We start from the raw sequence: 13,181 nt of genomic DNA, 5'->3' as shown, positions 1-13,181 counted from the left end.
CAGAAGTTGTTTGGGTTATTATCATGTGAAACCAAGCTTATTTTGTATATTGAAATAATATGAAGTGGCAGCATTTGAGTTGAAGGCAAAAAACATGAGTTTTCTGCCTTGACTGTACAGCAGCAGCACTCTTCCCCAATTATCGTTGAGGATCCCAACCCCCAACCCCAACCCAAGCTTCTCTCCTAGGGTTTCACTCATTTAGTAACACAATCTCTCATCCAACCCCCAACCAAGGGTATCTAGAATTTGCATTGCGTTTATCATTTGAACTTTGTTGTCGAGATGCCCACCTCTTTTATGGTCGATTAATCCGGTAACATGCTTTCCCGATTAATCAGCGTTTTAAAAAAAATAATCTGCGATTTTAAACCAAATCGCAACTTTAGGGTGTTTGGGATTGCGATTTTAAAAACGCAAATTTTAAAATCGCAAAAAAATCTGCGATTTTCATAAGTTGATTAGATGGTGCTTATTTGAAAAAGTGCGAATTTAAAACAAAATCACGATTTCTATTAAAAAGATATTTGGCTCAATAGTTACCTTTTTTAGAACGTGAATGAAAAAAATACCAAAAATACCCACCTAAAATATATTTAAACCTTTCTTTTCTCTTTTTTTTTTCTTCATCCTCTCTGTCTTGTTCATCCTTATTGGTAATTTGGTCATGAAACCGCAATTATATGCTAATGTTATCCAAACATTCAATTGATAAAAAAAGTACTTTTTAGTATGTTTTACTAAACGCTTGTGCGATTTTAAAAAGTAGCGATTTTAAAAATGTAATTTTTAAAAACACAATTTTTAAAATCGCACTTATTGAAATCGCACTCCCAAACGGCCCTAAGGACGTAAACAGCGTTTGTGCCATTTGCCAAACTAAATCTTGGCCACATTTTTTAACCGCAGGGAAGCCCGGTCCGTGTGATGGTATATTAGAAGTTTACTTTAATTCCAACAATGTTATATATATAAAGAGAGCCCTACTATTCGGTCTTTGTGTAATAACCATAGTTTACAGCATCCAATGAGATTATGACATTTCATATTAAAAACAACATACTATAAGGATGGAAAACACCGGATCTCAGCCATTGAAAACAAAAAAAAATAAAAAATAAACTGGACAAAAGCAACAAAGCAAGGCAACTCCATCGACAAAGGCGCCGGTTCTACTCCTCTGTGCATCATCTCTCTCTCTCTCTACTCTGTGTTTTACTTTCTAATTTCTTGTGTGATTTTAGAGATATATACCGTAACTGTGTTTGATTGGATTGCGATGTGTTTGGATCTGATGGATTCGGGACTCGTTGCTCTTAGCTTTTAGTACACGCATTTTTATAAGAACCAAAACAAATTTACTCATAGCCGGCGCTGGAGTTGGGGTGGCGGAGGAGGGAGGAGATTTGGGCGGCGACTTCAAACAAATTTTCTAACAACATTTCCACTAGGATATAGGCTATATCTATCGCCATTGTAATCTTGTTTGTGCCCTCGGAATACCGCTTATTGTTCCAAATTTAAGGCCTGGTATTTCTAACCGGCTGCAAGACAAATTTACTCATACTTGTGATATACAGCCAGCGGCAGAGGTTGGTGTCGCCGGAGCTGGAGTTGGGGTGGCGGAGGAGGGAGGAGATTTGGGCGGCGACTTCGGGGTCGTGGAGGAGAGAGAAGGAGGTGGAGATGTGGAAGGTGTCGGTTCCTGTGCCGGTGCCGGTGCCGTCATCGGCGGGGCTGGTGATGGGGTATCGTCGGGGAGGGAAATAGGAAGAAAGGAAATTAAATTTTGATCAAGGGGTGAGATCCGGTGTTTTCGTGCTTATAGTAGGGGGTGTTTTTATCCGTATGATTGGATGCTGTAAAACATGAGTTTTACGCCTCGTCCGGATCTAAAGTTGTTCTCATATATATAAATCACTCACTCATACCCTCTTACACCACTCGTCAAAACCCAGCCCACTTCTCTCCCAAACCCCTTTCTCTCCTAGGGTTTCACCAGCACAGTCTCTCATCTCATCCAACCCCAACCAAGGCTATCATGGTCGGAGGACTCGACGCCGGAGCGGTCCCCTTCAACCCTGACGGGTGGGGCCCACCAGATTCCAGCACGACAACCGCCGACGCCAATAACAACAACCTCCCTCTAAACGTGCCCTTCGCGCCCTTCTCGCGCTCCGAGAAGCTTGGCCGGATCGCCGACTGGACCCGCAACTTCAACAACGCCGCCCGGTCCAAGAACCCCTCCGACTCCGTCTTCGACTTCTCCAACGACGACTCGTTCCCGGCCTCCGCTGATGACGACTCCTCCTTCCGCCTTGTAGATGGCAAGCCTCCCCCGAAGCCTCGCTTCGGTCCCAAATGGCGGTTCCAGCAGCAGCGGCAGCTCCCCCAGCGCCGCGACGAGGAGGTGGAGGCCAAGCGCCGCGAGGCCGAGAAGGAGCGCGCCCGCCGCGACCGCCAATACCACCAGAACCGCTCGAACGCCAACCAGACGCGCCGCGAGGCCGCCGTGTTCAAGTCCTCCGTGGACATCCAGCCCGAGTGGAACATGCTGGACCAGATCCCCTTCTCCGCCTTCTCCAAGCTCTCCTTCTCCGTCCCCGAGCCCCCTGAGGACCTCCTCCTCTGCGGCGCCCTCGAGTTCTACGACCGCTCGTACGACCGCGTCGCGCCCAAGAACGAGCGCCGCCTCGAGCGCTTCAAGAACCGCAACTTCTTCAAGGTCACCACCACAGACGACCCCGTCATCCGCCGCCTCGCCAACGAGGACAAGGCCACGGTCTTTGCCACCGACGCCATCCTCTCCACGCTCATGTGCGCGCCGCGTTCTGTGTACTCCTGGGATATCGTGGTCCAGAGGGTTGGGAACAAGCTCTTCTTCGATAAGCGCGACGGATCGCAGCTCGATTTTCTGTCCGTTCACGAGACCTCGCAGGAGCCCTTGCCGGAGGCCAAGGACGACATCAACTCTGCGTACTCGCTCGGAGTTGAAGCCGCGTTTATCAACCAGAACTTTTCCCAGCAGGTCCTGATCAGGGAAGGGGATAAGGTCACCTTCGATGAGCCCAATCCGTTTGCGAACGAAGGCGAAGAGGTTGCCTCCGTGGCATACCGGTACCGGCGGTGGAAGCTCGATGACGACATGTACCTGGTGGCGAGGTGCGAGGTCCAGAGCGTGGTCGAGGTGAACAAGCAGAGGTCTTTCCTCACTCTCAACGCTCTCAATGAGTTTGATCCAAAATACTCCGGCCTCGATTGGAGGCGGAAGCTTGAGACTCAGAGAGGAGCGGTGCTCGCCACCGAGCTCAAGAACAATGCGAACAAGCTCGCAAAATGGACCTCTCAGGCTCTGTTGGCAGGCGCGGATATGATGAAATTGGGTTATGTTTCGAGGGTTCATCCCCGTGATCATTTCAACCATGTTATATTGTCTGTCGTTGGGTACAAGCCAAGGGAGTTTGCAGCGCAGATCAATCTGAACACGTCGAATATGTGGGGAATTGTGAAGTCCATTGTGGATTTGTGTATGAAATTGAATGAAGGGAAGTATGTGCTTGTGAAGGACCCAACCAAGCCACAGGTCAGGATCTACGAGGTGCCGCCAGACGCCTTTGAGAATGATTACGTGGAGGAGCCGCTGCCAGAGGATGAGCAGGTTCAGCCTCCCTCGGAGGAGGCCAATGGTGGGGAGGAAAATGCTGTAGAAGAGAAGGTAGAAGAGAAGGAGGTTGATGCTCAAGCTTAAAGGGTAATGGTTTTTTCTATTCAATTTACTTGCCACATCTGTTTTAGTTTCTGTTAGTTTAAATTTTTTGGCACCTCTATAAGCAACTTACAATAGCATAAAGATTATGGGGCTCAGGAATAGACCCACCTACTTTTGGTTAGTTTACAGAACTGCAAATTCATTCCCATATGATTACTTTATTGGAGAAAATTGACTACAACATAACACAAATATTTCGAATGTCCCAAATCATGCAAATTAGGGAACTCATCCTCGATTCTTTCAAATGAGATGCCCTCCTTACAAATAAAAAGCATGAGAAAAAATAAATTATGCGTGCTTTGTAACTTTCCTGTGTAACAATTCATAAGAACTCTAGAAAAAACTAAAGTTGAATCAATGAGGAAAAGATGGCGGATAAAAGAATAAAGTTCAATGCTCACAATCTATCAAAGCTTGATCCAATTCCCAGTGATCTCAGGTATCTTCCCTGATATCATGTGCCATATATCCTACTGCTGGCAGTATCTGAAGTTTGAGAGTTTCTGAAGTCTAAAAGCTATAGGTTCAAATAATTATGTCAAATAACTTCACTTCCAAGTTGTCTAAGTTCTGTAAAATGAAAGTTTCTGGTATTGTTCCCATAAAATTGTTTGAAGCAAGATACATGCAGGATAGAAAAACAATCAGTTTCCTTTGAAGTAAGATGAAAAAAGTTTGTGATGGCATACATTACATGGTGCTGATGCAAACACATGGATATGAGGTGTTAGCGCAGCTACAGAAAAAGTGTAAAGCTATATAAATTGTGGAATGAGAGATGAGTGCATCCATTGTCGAAGTTTGACTAACAGGAGCTTCTATATGATAGAAAAGATAGAACATGTTCCAGTATCCAATTGATTGAACTTAAATCAATAACATATTTTAAGAAATCATCTGCAAAATACATTTGCAACATAAATTTTCATACAACTAGACCATACTGGAGAAAAAATACACATGGAAATTGGTAGACTTGGTGAAAATGTAAAATCATCATATTTTGCATTTATCTTCTGTAATGTCTCTAGTCATTTCAATAAAAGAAATAAAAGTAGTAGATTACTCTTTTTAAACTAGAACAAAGACAATCCAAGAATTAGGTAGCTAAAAAGAAACTGAATTTTAAATATGACGTCAACCATCTTACAATGTAATGACCGAGAGAAAGGGCTAGCTACATCTATGCTATCACTCCAAATGATTGGTCAAGTTGCGATTATAGCTCAGTAGAATCACTTATAAATCTGAGTCTCACCTAATAAGAAACTAATGTAGGGCTTAGCATCAATGAATGCCTCATAATCAATTCACTCTATGTGGATTATTCATTTTCTCAATGTAGGACTGAGGTGTTACAATCTAAAAAAAAAAAAAACCCTAACGTCCTTGTTAGGGATACGTCATGCAGTACTCTAGTACTACATAGCAATAATAGGCTGCTCTGTTACCATTTGTAACGACTCCAAAAAAACCCTCACAACATCTGCACTATCACTCTAAAATGACTAGTCAAGTTACAATTGGAACTTTCTAGAATCGCTTATAAAGCTCAATCCCACCTAGTAAGGAACCAATGTATGAGCCTTTATAATCCACCCACTCTACGTGGATTATTCATCTTCTAAATGTGAGATTGAAGTGTTTACATATAGTCCTTAAGTTGATCAAATTTCAAAGATTTTCATGAAAAGGTCCAACAAGCAGATTAGCTTCCAAGGACCTGTAAAATGCAACTTAAATGTAATCAAGGTTGCAGATTAGTCTTGGTTCATTATGCAGAAAACTCGTCATTGACTTACTGCTCTTATAGTGTAGTATAGTCACCAATTTCCTTAGGAATTGAACCAAACAATCGGTCTTCCATAAGGGACCTGCAGCATACCAACAGTTACAAATTGATCAACCTGTTGAATACTTGATGAATACCTATGCTGCACATAAGGCCCTGACAGATACAAAATAAAATTATGAACTTACAATTTGACAAGAAGGAGCCTGGTCAAACTCTTCGGGATTGATCCATTGATATAGTTGCAGCTAAGATCACTGTTAATTTTAAGTTACTTCATTTAGTCTTTCAAAATTTCAGATGATAATAAGACAACAGATAGCAAATCCTCAATGAAGGTGGTCAAGATCACTGCTACAATTTTTTTTTTTTTTTGATAAGTAGATCACTGCAACAAATGATCTTTAATTTGCATGAAGATTAGAAATTATGTGGTTTTTTTGGATATCTCTCTTCGTAAATGTAGTCTGTTTTTTGGTTGTTCAGATTATGATTTCTGAGTAATGTGGATTTAAGGACCATATTTTTCTTGTCTTTCTATGGAAGTTTGTTATTTTTCTCTTATAACAATTTTTTGTCTTGAGCATGCAGTATGGAAAATTTGTAGTTATTTTGTCTTGTGGTCATGGTAAACTGATTTCATCTTTAATGATTATAATTTTGTTGTGGTGACAGAAATTTTTGCATCAATGGCTTACTGGTTTTGTGGTTTATGTGGAGTTTCCCTGTTGACTATTAGCATTAGGAGCCACTGGTTGGACCTTATGTTTTGTTAGTATAGAGAGATTCTATTATGTATAAATTAGTGCTTTTATGTCCAAGTGAGAAAAAAAAAAAAAAGGAAAATGAAAGTTGCTCCTTTCTTTGTGACCTAATACTAGTGGTGGTTTATAAAGTTGACACTTGAGCTGATCTCATTCTTCAGATAATCCTACTCCCTTGAATTCTGCTAGTTCTCCAGTTTCTTTTGTTGACAATTTTCTACCAAAGTCCCTACAATGCAGTTATTGCAGACCAATTTAAATCCTTGCCTCCTCAAGTATACTTCACTTGTTCGCGACTTGCTATATAGATACCTGTCATTATTACATGGGAACGGTCATCATAAACACACATCATTAATGGAAAGGTCAGACTCGGCTTGTAAAAATTTCTCACAATACTGAAGAATATAGATGGAAGACACAAGACATTTTTATGTGCCCCTAAATCACATGAGAACAGAATGGGAGATTAGACACTGGCTGGACAAAATAGAGGAGGAGAGGAGTGGTAAGGGAGGTAGTATACTAGTATGGGACTTCTTCATGGTCATTACCTTGGAAAATACAGAAGACCTATATAGAGGAGGGGGAGGAGAGTAGGAGGTTTTATCAGATTCTTCCAAATATTCAGCAACTCCTATTTTCTTTCCGGTCTAATCCCATTTGACATTAATATTTCCTCTGTAATCCTTAGAAAACCTCTAAAAACAATTAGGGACCTGTGCAGTATCCAAGTAATCTTTCTAAAACCCTAAAAGCTTCCAAAAATTAAAGATTGTAGAAGAGTAATATGCAAAGAAGCCTTATAAGTCTCAAAAGTACTAAAATATCTTGGGTTGGAACGTTTAGAAGTATTGTTTTTCTTGATGAGCTAGTGATTTAGGAAACTCATAAGTTATACGTAGGTTACTTTTTTTTCCTTTTGCCATAAGTAAGACAAGAAAGAAGAACCGTAGGGGGATGGAGGGGAGTCCGTCCTTGCCACCGTCTGATCAAGGATCTAAGAGAGTGAAGGAAAGGATGGGAATGCTTCCTGAGAAATTCAAGGAAATGGTCCCATTTTGCCAGGTTGTGGGCACTACTGATTGTGCTTTTATGAAACCTTGGATGCTGACCAGGAGTTGACAGAAGAAAGTTTCAAGAAAATATCCAAAATGGTTATCTAGTCCATCGAAAGATCCCTATGTTGGAGCCCTCTTAAGTAAACCTAGGCCTGGACAACTTTATCCTTGAGGGAGATTTTCTCACTGTTATTGTAGGGATCTTACAATGGACTAGAAGAGAGCCAATATTCTCACCATGACAAGCTTAACAGTATAAAGTGCTTTTCACCCAGAAATAACAAATTTTTAGCATTTCGTTTTCACATACTTGTACTGCATTTTCTCCCTTCACATATTTGTATATTTATTATATCTTCCAGCAGCCCCATAATCAAAATGTTAAAAAGAAGAGTTGGAAAATTCATTCTTTTAGTTCTTATGTGTTTCCAGTCATGTCTTGCCTGTGTCTTACACTCCCTTGCTGTCATACCCACCCGTAATTGGCATGTCCATCCCTGTCATGAGTCATATTTTTTCCTGACACATACCGCACGCACATGATGGTACCAGTGCTTCAGAGGTTCACCTCCATGTCCATAGTTTTCAGTGGAGTTTGCAGCGTTCTGAAACAGTTAAGAGTTTTCAAGATGTTCTTTGAAGTTTTAGCAATGTTCATCACTATTCGATGTTAGTGTCAAAGTGCTCAAATCAATTGTTATTTACGTAGGTAGTATGATGCCGTCTTTTATGAGATTTGAAGTACCAAATAAACAAATTGAATCTTATTTTGGTATTGGATTTATCATCTCCTTTATATGTACCAGAGTAGTATTATTTTATTGATTGGCTACATATTCGATTGGTGAGTTGCAGATTAAAACAATCTTTGCTGGCAAGGAAGAAGTGATTTGCCACCGGCATTGCCAGAGGGAGAAGCAGATTTTCTCTCAGCAATATTAGTGTTTTTTACAGACTATTTAGCAGAAATTCAAGCTTTTATATAGCTCACCTTTTTGGAAGACTCGGCGTATTTATTTACTACTCATTTGAAGGCTTCTCTGCTGGTCTAGAAACAAAAGCTTTTAAGTGTACCGGTTTTCAGTTTGTTCGGGTGTCATGTTTTGTTTTTTACACAATTCAGTATTCTCTATATCAATTTTTGTTTTAACTTTTTTGCTTCTCTTATTTATTTAAAAGAAAAAAAATCTTCTTCTCCATTGAAGCCCGCTGGGCCACTCGGCTTGTAACCGAAATTAAGGCCTATTGGGGCTGGTACTTGAACAGGGAATGGGTTGAGACCAATAATATCAGCCTGGGCGTCTCGGCCCAAAGTTAATGGATAATAGTACTAATAACTATTGGGTGGTTATTGGACAACCAATTTTTAGAGAAAATTAAAGAAGGGTGTGCTATAATATTGCCTCTCAATTTGGACCTAAAGCACTCAAATAATCTGTCAGTTTTAACGTGCATATAACCCTTTTGGTATGAATTGTTTATGAGTATAGGTATATAGATACTCTTCTAGATTTGTGAGAGTTACAGGAAGAATTGCTCAAATGCTAGTAATCGAGGCTTATTAATGCCCATGGTTTTCATATAGGGTCTCAGTTGTATCCTTTGCAATAAGGAAAATGGGAGCCTAGATCATTTGCTTTTCTCATGTTCCCTTCATTCATTGACAGGAATCAGGATACTGGACTTATTCCTGCTAGATGTATATGTTTGATAGAAGTACTGGCCAGCTATTTGTTAAATTGTTCCTGGTTGCATGCTACACAGTGTACTTTGTCCGGCATGGAAGTTGAAGCTTATAGGATCGGAATGAGTGATTTTAATCATTTAATTAACATTCTAATACTTCTCTTCATGTGTACGTGGAATATTTAAGTCATTATTTGTTTCAAAAGCTTAAAGCTTATAAAAATGAGTGTGATTAATAATTTAATTATAATACGACATGTTGAGTATATCTTGATGGATCTTGAATAAGAGAATAGTTGATATGGTGAGTTGGTAGAGACGCCAGTTGAACTCGACTACGAGTGAGGAGAGGAGAGGCTAACTTACATCAGTTAATTTAGTTAAGCAAACGCGTAGTCGAGAAGATAGAAGTTGCCAGTTGGTTAGTTTAGTTAAACTGAACTTGTAATTACAATTAGAGATTAGTTTTAATGTTTACGGTTGACAAAATTTCTGCACATAATATCTTTTTTTTTTTTTTTTACATGTTAGCGAGAGGAAAAAGGTTATGAAGATTCGAACCACGAATTTAATACGAAATTAATATATTAGAGTTATAGCATTTAATCTATTTAATTATATTGATCGGATTATTGTTGATTTATAGGATTTATAATTACATCTCGATATGATAACATGAATTGCCACTCCCACCGGTAGAAGTGCTCCAAATGAAAACAAAGATGAATATCTAGGTTGCATATAAGAATGAAAGTGGCGCTCCTTTCATTCTTCATCTAGGACTTGCAGAAGTCTAAGGTTTAGAGAATTGAAGAAGATGACTTCCATCATAATAATTTAAAGGCCGTTGTTTACGCGAGAAGGTTCTATTTCATTATCACCCACGTTCGTATTTGAAGCTGCTAACTTGCTATTGGGTGCATCTACTGATCTACAATGCCGACTCTTTCTCCATTGGAAAACTCTGGTTAATATATAATAAGTTGCAAATAAACAAGTTGAAAATGCCATTTGAGGATTAAAATTAAAATGATAGGAAGGTCAAAATCAAGGCACAAGTTTTGAGGCCTCGAAAATCACAGCACAGAGTGGGAAAACGTTGGGATTGGGTTTCAAGGTTTTCGAGATATATATATATATATGTCAGACCTCCCAGATTTCACTAACACATGATAAGATATCACTTGTACACAGCTCATACGTACCTCGTCCCGGATCAAGATCCCCTCATTCTCCGATTTTCAATTTTGCCATTTATTTCTATTCCATAGCTCCTACGATGTTAAATGTTCCACTTAAATTAAATAATAAAATATTAATTAATTTTTTTAAAAAATAATAATAATTAAAATAGTAAAAAATTAAAATCAAATAAATAAAAAAAAAAGTAGGGTGTAGCCACCCCTAGACTCAACTGGGGTAGCCATTGGAGTAGTCCAACCACTCCCAAAAGCTAAAAAAAATTCAAACTTTTTTTAAACCCGGTCTCCTTAGTTGACACCCCTCGTGGCCCTCTGCCACCCCCAAGGGCCACAAGGGTGGCTTCGGCCACCCCCAACCGCCCAATGGGGGAAGCCACCTAGACCACTGGAGTGGACGGCCACTTCATTTTTTTATTTTACTTTTTATTTTACTTTTTATTATTTTATTTTTAAAAATTAATTAATATTTTATTATTTAATTTAAGTGGGACATGTGGCATTGTATGAGCCGTTGGATAAAACTGGATGGCCAAGATTGAAAATCAATCCTCCCCATAATGGGAGGGGATCCCGATCCACCTCGTCCCCTACCCCCTAAACTTATCATTTAATGTTTTCTTAATTAGTTCATTTATATATATTCTTTTACCCGTCAGTGTCGTCACGACAGGAACCGAATCCTCTTAAGTCTATAATATATTTTCTTCTGCGCATCACGATCAAAATTGGATCCTTTCCAGTCCAAATAAGTAAGATTTTTTAGAAGAAATCATAGAACTACAAATAGAACATGTGTCATACTAATAAATAATAATAATAATAATAATAATAATAATAATAAATATTATTTAACATTAAAAAAAATTAAGAACAAAATAATAATAAAAAAAAAAAAAAAAAAAAAAAGGTGGCTGCCGAACAATCCCATCTCCCTTGGGGTAGTTCGGCCACTCCCAAGAGCCAAACGAAATAATAATAATAATAATAATAAGCCTATGGGGTGGCTTCGACCACCCAAAGGGCCAAAAGAGAAAAAAAGAAAAATAACGGGTTGGCCCTTGGGGGTGGCCGAACCACCCACATTGGGCCTGGGGTGGCTTGGGGGTGGTCCGGCCACCCCTTATGGCCAAATGGGGTGGTCAATCACTCCTTATTATTACTGTTTTTTATTAATTTTTTTTTAATGTTAAATAATATTTTATTATTATTTTTTATTAGTGGGACACGTGTCATATTTATGATTCTAAAATTTTTTCTAAGAAATTCTAACCATGAATTGAATATTCTTCAGTCCATTTTGGACTGAAAAAAATCTTGTTCCATCACGACAAGACTTGAACTTGACTTGACATATGACATAATAGTTAATAATTTTTAACACGATCTGCGAATTTGAAATGAACCCAACATAAAATTAATAAGTTATAGTTGACGAGTTTGACCAATTTAATTATAGTATTATACTCATACCTTGACACAGTTCAAACCCGACATACGAATATGAATTGCCTTCTTTAGTTTAAAATCATATGCTTTTTTAAAAAATGCACCATTTACTTCTGGTTTGATAAAGTAAATTTTCATCCATGTTCCAACCTTCATTATTTTTTTATTTTTATCAAACGAGCATTTTAAAAGGGCAAAAAGTGATGATATTCACTCATTAATTTGGATGATTCAAAGAGTCAAAGGTGTGATTGAAATGTCGTAGGGCAGAGAGTTATGCCCAAGCTGTGGAAGTGTGGATAAAAGTGGGCACTCACTTTTCCAGAGGCAAAATAATGATTTGGATGTCACATGTTAATTTGAAGGCAATAATATATATATGCATGCTAGGATCGATGCTTCAAATATTGTAGCTTAAGCTACAATGGAGCTTTTTACCAAAAAAAAAAAAAAAAAAAAAAAAAAAATTCTGCCATGGAACTTGAGAAATAACAGTGCCCAAGTAATTTAGGTTTAGGGAAAATTATAGTTTACCCCCATAAAGTTGACAACGTTTTTCAATTCGAACATTAAAGTTTTAATTTTTACAATCTACCCCTACAAAGTTTTAATGTTTTTCAATTCAACCAATATTATCCCAAAATTCTCATATTGTCTATAATTTTTATTTTTTATTAAAAAAAAAAAATTAAGGGTGCAAAAATGGTCAGATGGCCAAAGGGGTGGCTACGGCCATCCCGATTCTTTTTTAAAAATTTTTAATTTAAAAAAAAAATTATGGGCAATATGGGAAGTTTTGGATACAATTGATCAAATTGCAAAAATTTGAAACTTTGGAGGGGTGGATTGCAAAAAATGAAACTTTGGTGTTCGATTGAAAAACGCTATCAACTTTGAGGGGTAAACTGTAATTTTTCCTTACGTTTAAATATATGAGAAGTGCTAGATAGCCAAAAAAATGAATCAAGAAAAAAATTTTAAACTGATGTGGCAATGGTTTTTAAATAAAATAAATGCAATTATTTCTTTCTTATCTGTCTCTCACCATTTCTGGGTTCATTTATTTAGCTCCATAACACTTCTCTAAATATATATATATAGAACGAGAATCTATTGGGAATGGCAAAAAATAGCAGTTTTTCTTTAATGGCTTCAAAGAATATGCCCTTGGATATGTCTTTTCTTTTATTAAAGTGGGTTTTTTTTTTTTTTTTTTTTTTTTTTTTTTGTAAAGTTTTTTATGTTAACCCCAAATTAATTAATAAAGCTCTAAACGTGATACACGCCAACAGTTGGCTTTAAGACACGCCAACGTTTTTAAAGTAAACGTAACTTTTATTAAAATTATCATTAAATTTAAAATAATTATTATTAAATTTTGATATATTGATTATTAAGATACCTCTTTCTTAACTCCTCCACGCCAATTTTATATTTCTTAATTTGACACAAGCAAGT

The 13,181-nt window shown here is 38.1% G+C and overlaps 1 protein-coding gene across 1 annotated transcript; it reads left to right on the top strand.

Moving 5' to 3' along the window:
• Positions 1 to 1,921: 1,921 nt before the first annotated feature.
• LOC132170239 (eukaryotic translation initiation factor 3 subunit D-like) lies at positions 1,922 to 8,543 on the top strand. Its single transcript, XM_059581136.1, has 2 exons — positions 1,922 to 3,751; positions 8,245 to 8,543. Exon 1 carries the CDS (start codon positions 2,042 to 2,044, stop codon positions 3,746 to 3,748), a length of 1,707 nt encoding a protein of 568 aa, XP_059437119.1. The 5' UTR covers positions 1,922 to 2,041; the 3' UTR covers positions 3,749 to 3,751; positions 8,245 to 8,543.
• Positions 8,544 to 13,181: the final 4,638 nt, after the last annotated feature.

Source organism: Corylus avellana, chromosome ca2 (assembly GCF_901000735.1).
Source record: "Corylus avellana chromosome ca2, CavTom2PMs-1.0".
In the NCBI taxonomy this organism is placed as follows: Eukaryota; Viridiplantae; Streptophyta; class Magnoliopsida; order Fagales; family Betulaceae; genus Corylus; species Corylus avellana.
The sequence above is the reverse complement of the archived record's forward strand: the minus strand, read 5'-3'. Positions and strand labels throughout refer to the sequence as shown.